We start from the raw sequence: 14,703 nt of genomic DNA on the forward strand, positions 1-14,703 counted from the left end.
TTATTTGATTTAAACCATTATATATGCGTTAAATTAAGCTTGGAGACCATTTTTGTAGCTCGTATTGCCTAATTTATAAATTATTGGAGTTTCTATCTGCATTGAAAGTATAGTTTTTACTAAAATGTGTTCTTAATGGTGCACAATGCTCAAGACCGAAAGAAAATTTGTTAAAATTGCATTTTTAAGTTAATTTAGCTGCAGATTGTGGGGATGCTCGTTTTACGCATGAGATTCGCATTTCTGCCATTAAAAGTCGCTGTAACAGCATTAATTAACATAAAATAGCCAATCCTGTTATAAAATGCCAAAGAAAAGAGTTCAGCAGAGACCAAGCGTGACCTAGTGGCTCTAATTTCCCTCTACACTTGTAGATCCACTTGTTTCTTCCATTTTTACGCCCTAAAACTTACTTAAAGTCTATGCAGGATTGATAATGGAATGTATGACATTAATATTCGTTATTAGATTTAGGAGACTCCAAAAAAGTCAGTCCCTGAAAAGCTGTGAATCATGCGCACGGGTCCTGCAATTCTGTGTTTTCCGACTGTCCTTGAGGAGTCCTTGAAGGCAGCAGCGTCCTCGTCTGAGCGGTTCTGGACTCTGGAAGTCAAACTACGTCAACAGGAGCCTCAGAGGAGCCGGACGGAGGCGGCGCGCTGCGTTCACTCCGAAACATCCCCGAAAAGTCGACGGAGGTGAAACGACTTGTGCGTCTTGGATCGTTTTGCAGCAGGTGGACATGTTGGATCCGCGCGTAAAGACGCACTGAGGACGGATTTAAAAGTACATTTTCGCTTCTTCTTGAGCAGGAGGAGAAGATGCTGGCGAGGAAAAGCATCATCCCGGAGGAGTTCGGGCTGCCGGGACTCGCCTCTCGGATGCCCCGCAAGCCGGTGTTCCGGGACCGCGTCAACAAAGCGCGCTTCATCGCCAAGAACGGTTCGTGCAACTTGGCGCACAAGAACATCCGCGAGCAGGGCCGCTTCCTGCAGGACGTCTTCACCACGCTGGTGGACCTGAAATGGCGCTTCACGCTGGTCATCTTCACCACCACGTTCGTCAGCAGCTGGCTGCTGTTCGCCATGAGCTGGTGGCTGGTGGCGTTTGCGCACGGAGACCTAGATCCGTTGCGGCAAAACGGGACCCACTGCGTCACCGACGTCAAGTAAGAACCGCAAAAAACTAGAGTCGGTGTCATACAGGTTATTTTAAAAGTTGTGTTTGTGTGGTTAGAATGTGTTTGGAGTGACTTTTGTGCACTTTTACGCGCACCAGCCTCCTTTCTGTCCATCCTCACTTGATGCAAACCTTCCTCCTTCCTCTTCTTCTCATCTTCCTCGTCCTCCATTTTTAAACTGTGCAGAAGAAGAGGAGGGAGGAGAAGCACATCAATTATGCCACACAGTTATGAAACTTATGCTGCCTTTATTGCAGGAGGCCAAGAAAGTTTTTGGCACCAATCGTATCTCCAAAGCTTTTCTTCTTCTTCTTCTCCTCAACAGTGGCAGAATGCACATTTACTCATCTACTGTTTCTAACAAGACAAAAAAAGGGCAAAGATGAGTTCTGTTTCTTATTTTATTCATCTGGTGACTCTTTCTTAGTCTCAGAGCTCAACAAACCAAAAGATGCCTTAAATGGGAGCGAATGTCCAACTGATTTAAGATGAATTCACTAAACATCAGACAGATTTAAAGCTGCAGGAGGAGTTTTTTTTTTTGAAAATGTTTCCATCAGATCTGCCAAAATCCAAGACGCCGAGGTCTGGCTTTGTTTGGCAGAAGTAAATTGTTCTGGCTCCAAAGTGATCAGTGAACAACTTGTTTTCTTCCTCAGGTCATTCACGTCGGCCTTCCTGTTCTCCATCGAGGTTCAGGTGACCATCGGCTTCGGGGGACGGATGATAACAGAACAGTGTCCGACCGCCATCACCGTCCTCATCCTGCAGAACATCGTGGGACTCATCATCAACGCTGTCATGCTGGGTAAGACTCAAGCCTGGGTACTTTTTAAGACATATTCTACCTTTATTTTCCAAAAAATATCCACATTGAAATGCAAAAACACAATGGAAATGATGTCAAGAGCCAAAACTAGTCATGTTGGCCAATCAGAAGCCTTTGAGAAAAGCTATTACTGGTTCTGAAAGGTGCTTACAATTGTCTGACCCAGTAGACACCCTTAAGTTCTTTTTTTGCACAATCTGATCCGATCTGACACCATTTTTCTCAATAAATACACACTTTAAGGATTATAGATCAGCTGTAGTACCGGGTTGTTCCACCAGGAGCCTCTTACCGTTTCATACTGTAGAGACCAGAGGAAGCATCACTTAGACTACAACCAGTTCTGTATTGGCAAGCAGAAAGAGGTGTGAGGAGTTTAGCTAGTAAAGGGTCACCATGACAAAGACTTCCGTGACACTTAATGACATCTGACCAGAACTCATGTGTTTGAGACAATGTTGTTATATCCCAATGATGCATCTAACTGAGCCACTTTAACAACCAAAAATCTGTTGATTAAAATGGAAATATCAGCACAGAATGAGTGTTAGCTGGAGCTCATTAAGCGTCACAGAAATCTTTGTCATGGTGCCCCTTTGCTACCCAAACTCCCAGTAGGACACTCTCAATGAACACTTACTTCCCAAAAAATGTCCTCATAGGTGTGGATGAAACCTCAGAAACTTTTGTCTAGCTCAGCAGACTACGAGTTTGAAAAAATACAGCCATCAAAAGACAGTAAGATCCAGTTAAAACTGCAACTCATTCCCAGGAAACCAAAACTAATGTTGTATTTGAGATTTCTTATCAACTCGTAAAGGTACAATTTGTCTGCATGTGTCTTTAAATACAGCTAGAAATACCACAAAAATGGTCCATTCCACCATTAATATAGCCCCTGGTTATGTTCTAAACTGACTCTTTCACTGTCTGTAGCTTTGAAAACAGCCACTGTCCCCACCCCCTTCAGGAAGAAGACTCTCTCTGCATCTGTGATTGACAGCATGGAGCAAACCAGGACTGGAACTTTCTGTTGCCTCTAATTTTCTCTCTGACTGAAGTTGTTTTTATCTCATCTGTTTGGTGATTTTTTTCAGACAAAATTGAGGTGATAAAGCTTAGTGTTTGGAAATGTCTCCAGAGTTTAAAATCCAGTTTCTATGGTGATATTCCGACACTGGTGCGCCAGTTTTTATGTGTTTTAGATCAAGTAGGCTACAAGAATTAGGAGTAAAGTGGAGTGTATTGAGAAAAAACAAGAGAAACATTCAAGAAAAGATGCTGCAGATAAAAGCACAAAAAAATAACGTACCAACAGTGGTTGTGTAATTCCTCTCACTGCCAGAAGGGGGAGACAAACGTTCCTCAGTGCAGGTTTAATTTACATACGGTGGATTTGGTTCTTCCAAAGCAGTTTGTTTGATTCCAAGTGAAGTTGTTTTGCACTTGACCTAAGAATAACATTGATTAGTCTACACAATTCCCCAAATCGTCTTTGAAGACTTCCGTGTTCTGTTTAACTCACCAACATTTCATTTTGTTGTGTTTTCTCTCCTCAGGTTGCATCTTCATGAAAACAGCTCAGTCGAACCGTCGAGCAGAAACTCTGATCTTCAGCCGACACGCTGTGATCGCTGTTAGAAACAACCGGCTGTGTTTCATGATTCGAATCGGAGATCTGAGGAAGAGTATGATCATCGGAGCTACAGTCAGGTTGCAGGTGTTTGTCAGCTTTATCTCTCTTCATAACCTCTGAACAATCAACAGCAAATCAATTTGAGCTTTTCTCCTGGTGCAAAAGATTTGTTTCTTTATCCTATCAATTTCTTAGTTTATTTTGGCTCTGTGTGACTGCAAACCTATTATATATGTAAAACAAAAATGTTCAAAAAGAAGAAGGCTTGCAAAACCATGTGAAGCTCCACAGTCATTGTTTTTTTCATCTTCATTCTTTTGTTTCTAGTTTCTAGAACGCGGTGAGTAATATAAAGTTTGGAAATGTAGGATAAAACTGAGATGAAACCCAGCAAAATGTGAATAATTATGCATGTAAAAAATTCATAAAAATTAAACTGAAATATTAATGATAAATGAATGATGGAAACCAACCTATAACAACAGGGAAAAAACGACTAATGACGATTTGTCCTTTTAGCAGCTATTATGAGGTCAAACTTAGCAGCCATTCCTTGCAGATTATACTTTATGTTTTCTAACATTACAGTAAATATTATCCTGGATCCAGCAAATATCAGTGGATTGGTCAGAATTATTATTATTTTAAGTTGGAAACAAGAAGATCTGATTGAATCTGGATCAATGTGTATAAAATAGCAACATAACACACATTAATCAGTTTTTTTTGACATTTTAGTTTACCGTATTAACATTATAATGAAATACAAAATGTGTTATTTTGTGAGAAAAAAACCCCCAAAAGAATAGAAAACAAACAGCAGTGACTAAACTCTGGCTACTTACAGCTAGCTGCTGAGTTAGCTAAATAGCTAAAAAAAAAATATCTAAAGCTAATATCTAAAATAGCTAAAGCTATTTTTAAACCTTTTTTTTTTTTTTTTTTTACCTTTTCATGTATTTAAGAAAAACTATTCTGATGTTTGAACACCTCAGTATTTCAGTTTATCATATCACAGAGCAGGTGAATTTAACTTTAATTGGAGGAAAAAAGTGACATCAGATAAATTAGTGGCGCTAACACTAACTAGCCTAGCCTAGCATAGTGGAGTAGCACTGCAGACTTTAATGCTAGTGAAGTTAATGTCATTTTATTTGATTAATCTACCTGTAAATTATGTATTTAAACTGAGTTAACTACAGATGTGTTTATTTAATTGGCTAAATGTATTAAAAGCTGCAATATGAGTGTATTTTTTTTTAGTGGACTGTGTTTTCTCTGCGCTTTTGAGACCCAAACATAGATCGGTATTTATTTAAGCTTTATGGTTTTACGCAAAGTCGCTAATAATGATGAATGATCAGTTTTTAGAGATCAAAATGATCTGTATCTATCTGTAATTCTATTCTTTTAGGGAAGAGAGAGATCAGTGATTGATCATGTATGGTCTTGAAATGTCTCTGTTTAGAAAAAGTTTTAAGTTCAATTTAAAAAAATTGCACAAGGACAGGAGCAGGTTTTCGATGACACTGGCTACATGTAAAGTCTGAATTTACTGTATCTTAGTTGTTTTATAGCTACCACAGTCCTTTATGTTTGCTCATGAGTTTTTTGTGTTATCAAAAAGTAAACCCAAGTTTCACAAATAATTCATTAGGACTGTTGGTTTCCTGCAGGTGGTGAGGAAGACGACCACACCTGAGGGGGAGATGATTCCCATCCATCAGATCGACGTCCAGACGGAGAGCGCCGTCGCCAGTAACAGCCTCTTCCTGCTCGCACCGCTCATCATCTGCCACGTCATCGACAAAAACAGGTTCACTGATGTTCCACCAGATCAGAGTAGAGACTGAATATCATGTGTGCAGCTCTTTACCTCCATCTGCTGGACAAACACACATATTACACTTAAATAGTGCGAAAGGTTCTGCTCTTGGATGGCAACGAACATCTCATCTAAGTTTTCTACTCCACGATGTTTGAACTTCCAGCCCGCTGTACGATCTGTCGGCGATGGAGCTCCAGTGCAGCGACCTCGAGGTCATCGTCATCCTGGAGGGAGTCGTGGAGACGACCGGCATCACCACGCAGGCCCGGACCTCCTACGTCTCCGAGGAGATCCAGTGGGGTCACCGCTTCGTTCCCATAGTAACGGAGGAGGAGGGCGTATACTCGGTGGACTACTCCAAGTTCGGAAACACAGTCAGGGTAAAAGTTAAAAAGGATTGGAGCAACATCTCATTAAAACACCACTGACCATCTGTCAGAACATTAATATTCTAAAACCATATTTCAGGTATCCTCTCATGTATAATCAGACTGATGCTTCTTTTTATTTACCAGTACAACACTGACTCTCAAAGGAAATACAACAGGAAGAACAAAGAATTCATGAATAGAATTTTTTTTTTTAGTTCATGGACCAGCACAACTACTAAGAGGTCAGAGGTGTAGCCAGAAGAGCAATGAGGATCAAATCTGAAAATCCATCCTAAAATATATTTGGAGCCAATGTGAAGAGACAGAACTGATGTGGTTGAGTCCAGTCTGGAGTCGATCAACACATTTTTGGTTCAATCAAGTAAAAAGACTGTTGCAGTAAAACCAGGCGTGATGATAAAATAGTTTCTGCATCTTTTTAAAGTTAAGATACATAATATTTGCAGGAAAATGTGTACCTTTTCACTGTAAGCAAGTATTTTGCTAAAGCTGCTGTCCAGATTAAACTCTCAGTAGGCTATAGGGTGAGTTGTAATACTGTACTTTAATACATCTCAATATAAAGGTGGAAAATGGATGTGTTTTTTTTATTCTTTTGGCGTAGCGACTAGCTGTCATCATTTCATGGTTTTCATTTCTAGCAGAGCTGCTCAGGATTTTGCATAGTTATTTTTATATCCCGATATCAGAGCTTGTTTCTGACGAAGACCTCAGTGACTTACAGTGAATATAGATAGTTTTTACTTCCCTCTGAAGGAACCTTGTAGCATCATTTTAAATAGCATTTAACTGCTGAGGTGCAGCTAATAAGTTGCTTGGGTTTAAATGGAGATTTTCTTTCTTCCAGAAAATAAGGAAACTCAAGCAACTGCCTCCGTTTTCTGTAGAATTAGTGCAGAATTAACAGTAAGGTATTTCAGAGTATCTTGGAGGGGAGAAGTGTCTCAACTGCACAGTTTATCCACAGGCATCCTCAAGGGTCAGTGCTTCGTCCCCTCCTCTCCTCAATATACGCAACCTCACTTGGTGCAGTAATTCACTCCCATGGTTTCTCATACCATTGCTATGCTGATGATACCCAACTCTTCCTGTCGTTCCCTCTGGACGACCACACGGTCTCTGCCCAGATCTCATCATGCCTTGCAGATATCTAGGCGTGGATGAAAAAACGCCACCTTTAGCTCAAGCTCTCCAAGACTGAGCTCGTTGTCATCCCAGCTAGCTCCTCTATTCAACAGCTTTGGATAAAAGCGTCTGCTAAATGACATTGTAGAATTGTAAAGTTGCATGTTTTAGTTCTAGAGACTTCAGGAGTACCTATAAAATAATGAAAATAAGCTGCATGAAGTTGCATCTGTAGAGTAATACTGCAAACCTGAACGTAACATGTGGTGCAAATTGTGCCATTCAAGAAATAAGACGCTGTTTCTATGTTCTAGAGGTCAATGACGACATTTTAAAACCACCAGAAATCTGGAAAGTGACAGAAAACAAACATATTTATTGCACTAAACGTTGTGTTCTCTGTCCTGAAGGTGGCGACACCTCGCTGCAGCGCCCGAGAGCTGGACGAGAAGCCGTCCATCTTAATCCAAACCCTGCAGAAGAGCGAGTTGTCGCACCAGAACTCGCTGAGGAAGAGGAACTCGATGCGACGCAACAACTCCATGCGTAAAGGAGCAGGAAGCAGCGGGAGTCTTCGAAGGAACAACTCTGGACTCGCCAAAGTCCAGTTCTTCACCCCGAGCGAGGGAGGCCAGAACCTGAACGGCGTCACCTGACATGAGGCCTCCCTGCTGCTGGCCGCCCTGCTGCTCCTGCTGGGAAAAAGGATTCTGGGTGTTGGAGTTTCTGCTTCCCTGACGGGACTCGTTCTTTCTCTGTTCCCCGCATTATTTCGACTCATGTTTCGACACGTTTACTGCTAACGTTGCTCATGTTCATCCTGCATGGAGTAATGAGGATGTTTTCCAGATTGATTCTCTGATTTCCTGCAGTTCAGCCTCACAGTTAAACCAGTCAACAGAACATTTCAGTTCACTGTATAAAACCCACAACATGAAACACAAGACGGAGAACAACTGGGTCCAAACACATTTAGGGTGACATTTTCTCAAAGCAAAGTCAAGTAAATTATTATGTTGTTTAAGTGGTCAAAAATCAGTCATTAAATCTTTACAGTGTAAACAACATGTAAAGAAAAAGCACTTTTCCATGATTAGTCAGAAGACAATCAATTAAACAGTTAAAACTCTGACAATCCTTTAAATCAGTTATCAAACAAAAACTCCATACATGTATAATGATTAGCTGCTCATCTTCCACAGTAAACCAGATATCTTTCACTTTTGGGTTGTGATATTTGAGTAACTCAACAAGCAACACGTTCAAACTGGAAAGTAATTCTGAAGACGATTTGTCCTTTTGGTTTGTTATAGTTTCTATAAAAAGTATTCACGCCTCTTGGAAGTTTTCTGCTTTTATTGCTTTTCAATATCAAATCAAGGTCAAAATAATTCGGCTTTTTTAATGACAATGTACATTCCAAGACTCTTGTGTCAAAGTGAAAATAGATTCAGAACAGAAGTCAGTTAATTAAAATATGAAATGTAAACCAAGTCATTACAAAGGTGTTCACCCCCTTTAAAGTGGTTTATTCAGTATGAAGACTCCTGTGTCTGGAAAGTCCAGTCACTGGACCAGATCTACACCATGAAGACTAAAGAACACCTGAAGAAACTCTGAGAAAAGGTTTTTGAAAAGCATCAGTCAAGAGATGATACAAGAACATTTCCAAGTTGCTGAATATCTCTTGGAGTCCAGTTAAATTGATCAGTAAGAAATGGAAGAAACATGGCACATGTGTAAATCTGACGAGAGCAGGACGTCCTCAAAAACTGAGTGACCAAGCAAGAAACAGACCAGTGAGGGAGGCCACCAAGACACCAATGACTCCTCTGAAGGAGTTCCAAGCTTCAGCAGCTGAGATGGGAGAGACTGTTGATACAACAACTGTTGTCTGTTCTTCACCAGTCAAAGCTTTATGGAGACAAAGAGAAAGACTCAAATCTGAACTAGAGTTCACCAGAAGATATGTGGAGACTCTGAAGTCAACCATAAGAAGGTTCTTTGGTCTGAGGAGACCAAAATTGAGCTTTTTGGTTATCGGACTAGAAACTTATCATAAACACACCATCCCCATCTTAAAGCACGGTGGTGGCAGCACCATGATGTGAAGCACGGTGGTGGCAACATCATGATGTGGGGATGTTCTTCAGCAGCAGGTCCCAGAAGGCTTGTAAAGGTAGAGGGTAAATGAATGCATCAAGTCTAGAGAAATCCTGGAGGACAACCTGATGCAGTCTGAAGAGAACTGAGACTTGGAGAAGATCTGTTTTCTATCATGACAATGAGCCGAAGCAAACAGTCAAAGCTGCACAAAATTAGTTTCAAGACAACAAAGTCAAAGTTCTGGAGGCCAAGTCAGAGTCCGGACCTCAATCCAACTGAGAATCTGTCTGGACTTGAAAGTTCTGTTCACTCATGATCCCTGATGAACCTGACAGTTTGAACAGCTCTGGAAAGACCAGTGGTGTAACATTTCCAGATATTCAAGCTGATACTCATTTCTACAGGCTAAATGCTGTAATTGCACTCAAGTGCATCTGAGAAATACTGACTTGAAGGGAGTGAATATTTATGCTATGAACTATTTTAACTTTGATGCGAAAGAGTCTTTATTTTGTAAATCTTTGTCCAAAAAACAAATTTAAATTGACCATGATTCAGTGTTTAAAAGCACTTAGCTAAAAAAAAAAACAAAAAAAAAAACATCAAATGGAAATGTTAACAAGGTGAAAAATACTTGATTTTTACCAGATGGGGTCTTTTGCTGATGAGTTGCACATTTTGAAGTTATCAGAAGGTATTCAGATTAATCAAACTGCTAGTAGACTATCAAAATAATTGCCAGTTTTTGTAGGTTTACTGTAGCCTCAGTATGCACTAGGTAAAAGTTGCTTTACTACCACAAAAAGTTCAGCTTACACACTCCTGAGTATTACAGAGCTCCTAGCCAGTGTTTAATCATCTGCAGGTGATTAGAAGAAACTTCATTTGAAATTATCATAACAGCAGTAATTACAATCATCCAGTTTTTACGCCCAGTTTACTGTTTTGCGGGAAATGTACGGCTAAAGTAATGTTTTCTTACTGATTAAAGTCACAGTTTGACTACTAAACGTGGTAAATAGTGACGACCAATCACTGTACTGTAATACCATTTTTCACTTCTGTGTTGTTTGACAATAAATGCACCAACTTTATATGAATATAGTTTCACTATCTGACCTGACCCCAGTAGAGAAATGTGTTCGTTTAGTAGGAAATACAAGAAAAACTAATTAGTGGTCGACCGAGATGCTTTTTTTAGACCTGAAACTGATTATTAGTAATTAAAGAGATTCACAATCTGCAGTTTTTGACTGAACCTGTAGTCACAGTTCAAAGAAATGTTTATTATTTATTATAAAATTAGTAAACTGACATGATTATCATAACAAATAAAGTAAGAATTTGAATGAATATTGATTCTAATGATAAACACAAGATGTATTTAGTTTTTTCTCATAATGAAGAATTTGTCATATTATTTATTCCAATAATAAATATAATAAAACATTTAGTATTTTTTCTAATAATAAAGTACAAATTTATTTCATTATTTATTTGAATAACTTTTTTCTTATAAAGTAAGAATTTAGCTGATTATTCATTATAATAGTACAAACTTTATTTATTCCAATAACAAATACAATAAAACATTTATTGAGTTTTTTTCTAATAATAAAGCACATATTTATCTCATTATCTATTCTACTCATAAAATAATAAACATGCTTGTTTTTTCTTATAATATATAAAATAAGAATTTAGCTGATTATTTATTATAATATTACAAACTTTATTTTGTTTATTGTTTATTCTAGTGATACATAAAATAAAACATGTAGTTTTTTTTAAAATAAAGTAAGAATTTAGCTTATTATTTATTCTTATAATAAATATAAGGAAACATATTTTGTATTTTTTCTAATTCTAAAAATAAAAGATTTGGATTTAGTTTTTCTAATAAGAAAAAGAATTTAGATTGTTTTTTATTCTGATTATAAACAAAAAAATGTATTTAGATTTTTTCTTACAATAAAGTAAGAATTTATCTTAATATTTATTTTAATAATATAAAAAACTTGCATCTTGTATTTTGTCTAAAAATAAAGCAAGAATTGAGCTTATTGTTTATTCAAACAATAATAATAAGCATGTATTTATTTTTTCTAATAAAGTAAGAATTCAGCTTATTATTTATTCTAATAATGAATTAAAAATAATCTTATTTCTGAGTACAGTAAATGCTAATAATTTTATTTTGTTTGCATTATTATTGAATTTAATATAATTTAATTACTTCAAATAAAAATGCAAATAATTGTATGTGGCGTTATAATAAATAATAAAGTAATCATTTTATTTTGTACTTAATAAAATAATAAATACAAGCGTTTTTCCGTAGTTACTACACTAATGTATTTTGCAAGAGAAGATTGTCTGAGCTTCATTCCTGAATAAATGTAAATCTTTCAGGTTATATACAGTCTGTGTCAGCTGAATGGGATGTAAGCTCTAAATGAGTGGTTTTTTTTCAACTCTGCAACAAGAGAACAGAAATGAGACTCGGCCCTCATGAAGCTCCACCTCTGACACAACTCAGGGACAGGAAACAGGAAGAAAGTTTGCTGTTATTCTGCGTCACAGAGAAGAGACACAAACCAAAGTGTTTTAACTTTGAACTTCCAGATTTTCCACGGAAGCAGAAAAACAACAGCAGCACTGGGAACACTGGGAACACTGGGAATGCTTCTGGTAATGTACTCTATCTGCTGCTGTTAGTATCAGGAGAGATAGGAGCAGCTGCAAAAGTGAAAGTAACTCTGCACTGACGCCATGTCTTCTAGATCAGAGGCAAATCTCTCCTGTCCCATCTGCCAGAACATTTCTAAAGATCCGTTCGTCCTGTCGTGTAACCACAGCTTCTGTAAAGACTGTTTACGCAGCTACTGGGCAGAGAAACACCATCGAGTTTGTCCAGTCTGTAAAAGAAAGTCTTCGAAAGAACTTCCTGGTGTTCACTTTGTGTCCGAGAAGAGCCAGCAGAGCAAAGACCCAGTCTGTAATCTGCACTCGGAGAAATTTAGCTTCTTCTGTGAGGACGACCAGCAGCTTTTATGCAGCGTCTGCAGAGATTCAGGAACACACCAGGACCACACAGTCAAAGCGACTGCCGAGGCCGCTCAGGAGCACAAGAAAACACTCAAAGCTTCCCTGAAACCGCTGCAAACCAAACTGAGGCTGGTCCATCAGGTGAAGGGAAGCTGCGACCAAACAGCCGAGCACATCAAAGCTCAGGCTGAAGGCACCGTGAGGACGATCAAGGAGGAGTTCAGGAGGCTTCACCGGTTCCTGGAGGAGGAAGAGGAGCTCAGGTTGGCTTCACTGAGGGAGGAGGAAGAGCAGAAGAGTCGGAGGATGAAGCAGCAGATTGAGGCTTTGAGTAAAGAGATATCGGCTCTTTCAGAAACCGTCAGAGCCGCGGAGAAGCAGCTGAGAGCTCCAGATGTTTCCTTCCTGGAGAGCTTCAAGGCTGCAGCCGAGAGAGTCCAGCAGCAACATCTGCCCGATGATCCTCAGCTGCCGTCTGGAGCTCTGATCGATGTGGCCAAACATCTGGGCAACCTGAGCTTCAACGTGTGGACCCAGATGAAGGACATGGTCTCCTACAGTCCGGTGATTCTGGATCCAAACACCGCTCACCCAGACCTCGTCTTGACTGAAGATCTCACTGGTGTGAGGCAGGCGGAGAAGAAGCAGGAGCTCCCTGACAACCCGGAGAGGATCGACCACTTCTTCTCCGTCGTCGGCTCTGAGGCCTTCGACTCGGGGTCTCACAGCTGGGAGGTGGAGGTCAGAGATAACTCAGCCTACGTTCTGGGTGTTTTGACGGACTCCAATCAGAGGAAGGGGATCATCTGGCCCGGACTGTGGAGACTGATGTTCTGCGGAGGCGAATATAAAACGCTCTCACCACTTGACACCGGATCTGACGTGAAGGTGACGAAGAACCCGGAGAAGATCCGAGTTCAGCTGGACTGGGACGAAGGACGGCTTTCGTTTTTCGACTCGGACACCAACGAACACATTCACACCTTCACGAACACTTTCACCGACAAGCTGTTTCCGTACATCAGCACCTGGAGTCACGTCCCGATAAAGATCGCAGCGCTGAAGGTTTCTGTAACAACAGAACCATGTCGTTAGAGACTTCAGAAAGAAAGTCAGAAAACCTTTATCATCTGTGCTTGGAAGAAGTTTTCCGCTTTATTTTGTTTCAATACTGAATCATGGTCACTTTAATTTGGCTTTTTTGAAGAGAATGAGTTCTGCAAAGTCTCACACTTATCAGGGGAAGTCATAGCTGTCTTGGTGGCCTCCATGATTAATCACTTTTTTGCACAGTTGCTAAGTTTTTAAGCCTGATACAAGTATTTATTTGTGCCTTAAAATATAAAACCAAACCTTTAAGCTAAAAGTCACTGTAAGCCTTTATACACAGAGTTATTTGTCCTATTGCAGTTTATGTAGTATTTACAGTCTGGATGTGTCTAATCTCTGATTTTATTGATATGAACATGTTTCTCTAAAGGTGTCAGACACTAAAACATCAAACAGAAAGTTTAAATGAACTTAGCATTAATATAGTCAATTTAACTTTTAAGCTTCTACTTTTTGTTTACTATCTTGTTTGTATCTCTTATAAATAAATACAGGGCATATTGTATATATATTTACATAAACAAGGGTTAAATAGTCACATGAATTCTAATTTTGATACCGAAATCTGAAAACGAAGTGAAATAACAGATTAGTTAAATGTATTATTGAGGTGAGCTTTGCATTCAGTGAACTGCTGTGATTATTTTCAGTATTTTCCTCTAAAGCTAATAAAGACTGATAATCAGATGGACTTTTCAGTGACTTTTGTGTTACTTTTCTTGGATAAAACTGCTGTGAAATCTCAAATGCAGCTGCTACTTGTCCTCAGGAAAAAATACAAAACATCCAGTCCCCCTTAAGCATTCTGATATAACTGAAGGACTCAAAAACAGGAATTTCCAAGTGAGGAACCATCATATAGAAATGTAATGAAGAAACACCAGAGGCAGAAATTGAGAAACAATACTTTTTTGTAAATGATAAAAGACAGACAAAATAGACCAAATGTATAAACAGACAAATAAACAACATAGAATTACATGAAAATTCTGAAAAATATAATAATAATAATAATAATAATAATAATAATAATAATAATAATAATAATAATAATAATAATAATAATAATAATAGTTATATTCATTAATCATTATTAAATAGACAAATTAGAACAGAATTGCACAAAAATACTAAAAACAAATGCTAATAATGATATAATAATAATAATAATGATAATGTTAAAAACAATTATTACTGCTACAATAATAATAATTATATATAATAAAATTAAAATATATAACAATAATATTATGATATATTATTATTTTTAAATATTAACAATAATAATAATAGAAAACACATAAATAAAACTATAAATTCAATCTGATGATAGTAAAATAATTATTGTATGTTATTAATAAGAATAATGAAAATAACAGCAACAACAGCAATATTATAATAATAATAATAATAATAATAATAATAATAATAATAATACGTCTTTTGTTT

The 14,703-nt window shown here is 38.2% G+C and overlaps 2 protein-coding genes across 2 annotated transcripts; both read left to right on the forward strand.

Annotated features, from left to right (window-relative positions):
• Nucleotides 1-598: 598 nt before the first annotated feature.
• kcnj8 (potassium inwardly rectifying channel subfamily J member 8) lies at nucleotides 599-10,190 on the forward strand. Its single transcript, XM_023290133.3, has 6 exons — nucleotides 599-1,168; nucleotides 1,840-1,988; nucleotides 3,569-3,729; nucleotides 5,322-5,461; nucleotides 5,637-5,853; nucleotides 7,401-10,190. The coding sequence occupies exons 1-6, from the start codon at nucleotides 822-824 to the stop codon at nucleotides 7,644-7,646; spliced, it is 1,260 nt and encodes a 419-aa protein (XP_023145901.1). The 5' UTR covers nucleotides 599-821; the 3' UTR covers nucleotides 7,647-10,190.
• A 1,464-nt stretch (nucleotides 10,191-11,654) lies between these two features.
• LOC111581795 (nuclear factor 7, ovary-like) lies at nucleotides 11,655-13,945 on the forward strand. The gene has a single exon (XM_023290135.3). The coding sequence runs from the start codon at nucleotides 11,869-11,871 to the stop codon at nucleotides 13,237-13,239; it is 1,371 nt and encodes a 456-aa protein (XP_023145903.2). The 5' UTR covers nucleotides 11,655-11,868; the 3' UTR covers nucleotides 13,240-13,945.
• The last annotated feature ends 758 nt before the right edge of the window (nucleotides 13,946-14,703 follow it).

Source organism: Amphiprion ocellaris, chromosome 21 (genome assembly GCF_022539595.1).
Source record: "Amphiprion ocellaris isolate individual 3 ecotype Okinawa chromosome 21, ASM2253959v1, whole genome shotgun sequence".
In the NCBI taxonomy this organism is placed as follows: domain Eukaryota; kingdom Metazoa; phylum Chordata; class Actinopteri; family Pomacentridae; genus Amphiprion; species Amphiprion ocellaris.

Excerpts from the sequence above, each read along its gene's own strand:
- LOC111581795 (XM_023290135.3), top strand. The coding sequence starts at position 11,869 with ATGTCTTCTAGATCAGAGGCAAATCTCTCCTGTCCCATCTGCCAGAAC.
- kcnj8 (XM_023290133.3), top strand. The coding sequence starts at position 822 with ATGCTGGCGAGGAAAAGCATCATCCCGGAGGAGTTCGGGCTGCCGGGA. Across the intron at positions 1,989-3,568 it reads CATCAACGCTGTCATGCTGG|GTTGCATCTTCATGAAAACA; the intron begins GTAAGACTCAAG and ends TTCTCTCCTCAG. Across the intron at positions 5,462-5,636 it reads CACGTCATCGACAAAAACAG|CCCGCTGTACGATCTGTCGG; the intron begins GTTCACTGATGT and ends TTGAACTTCCAG.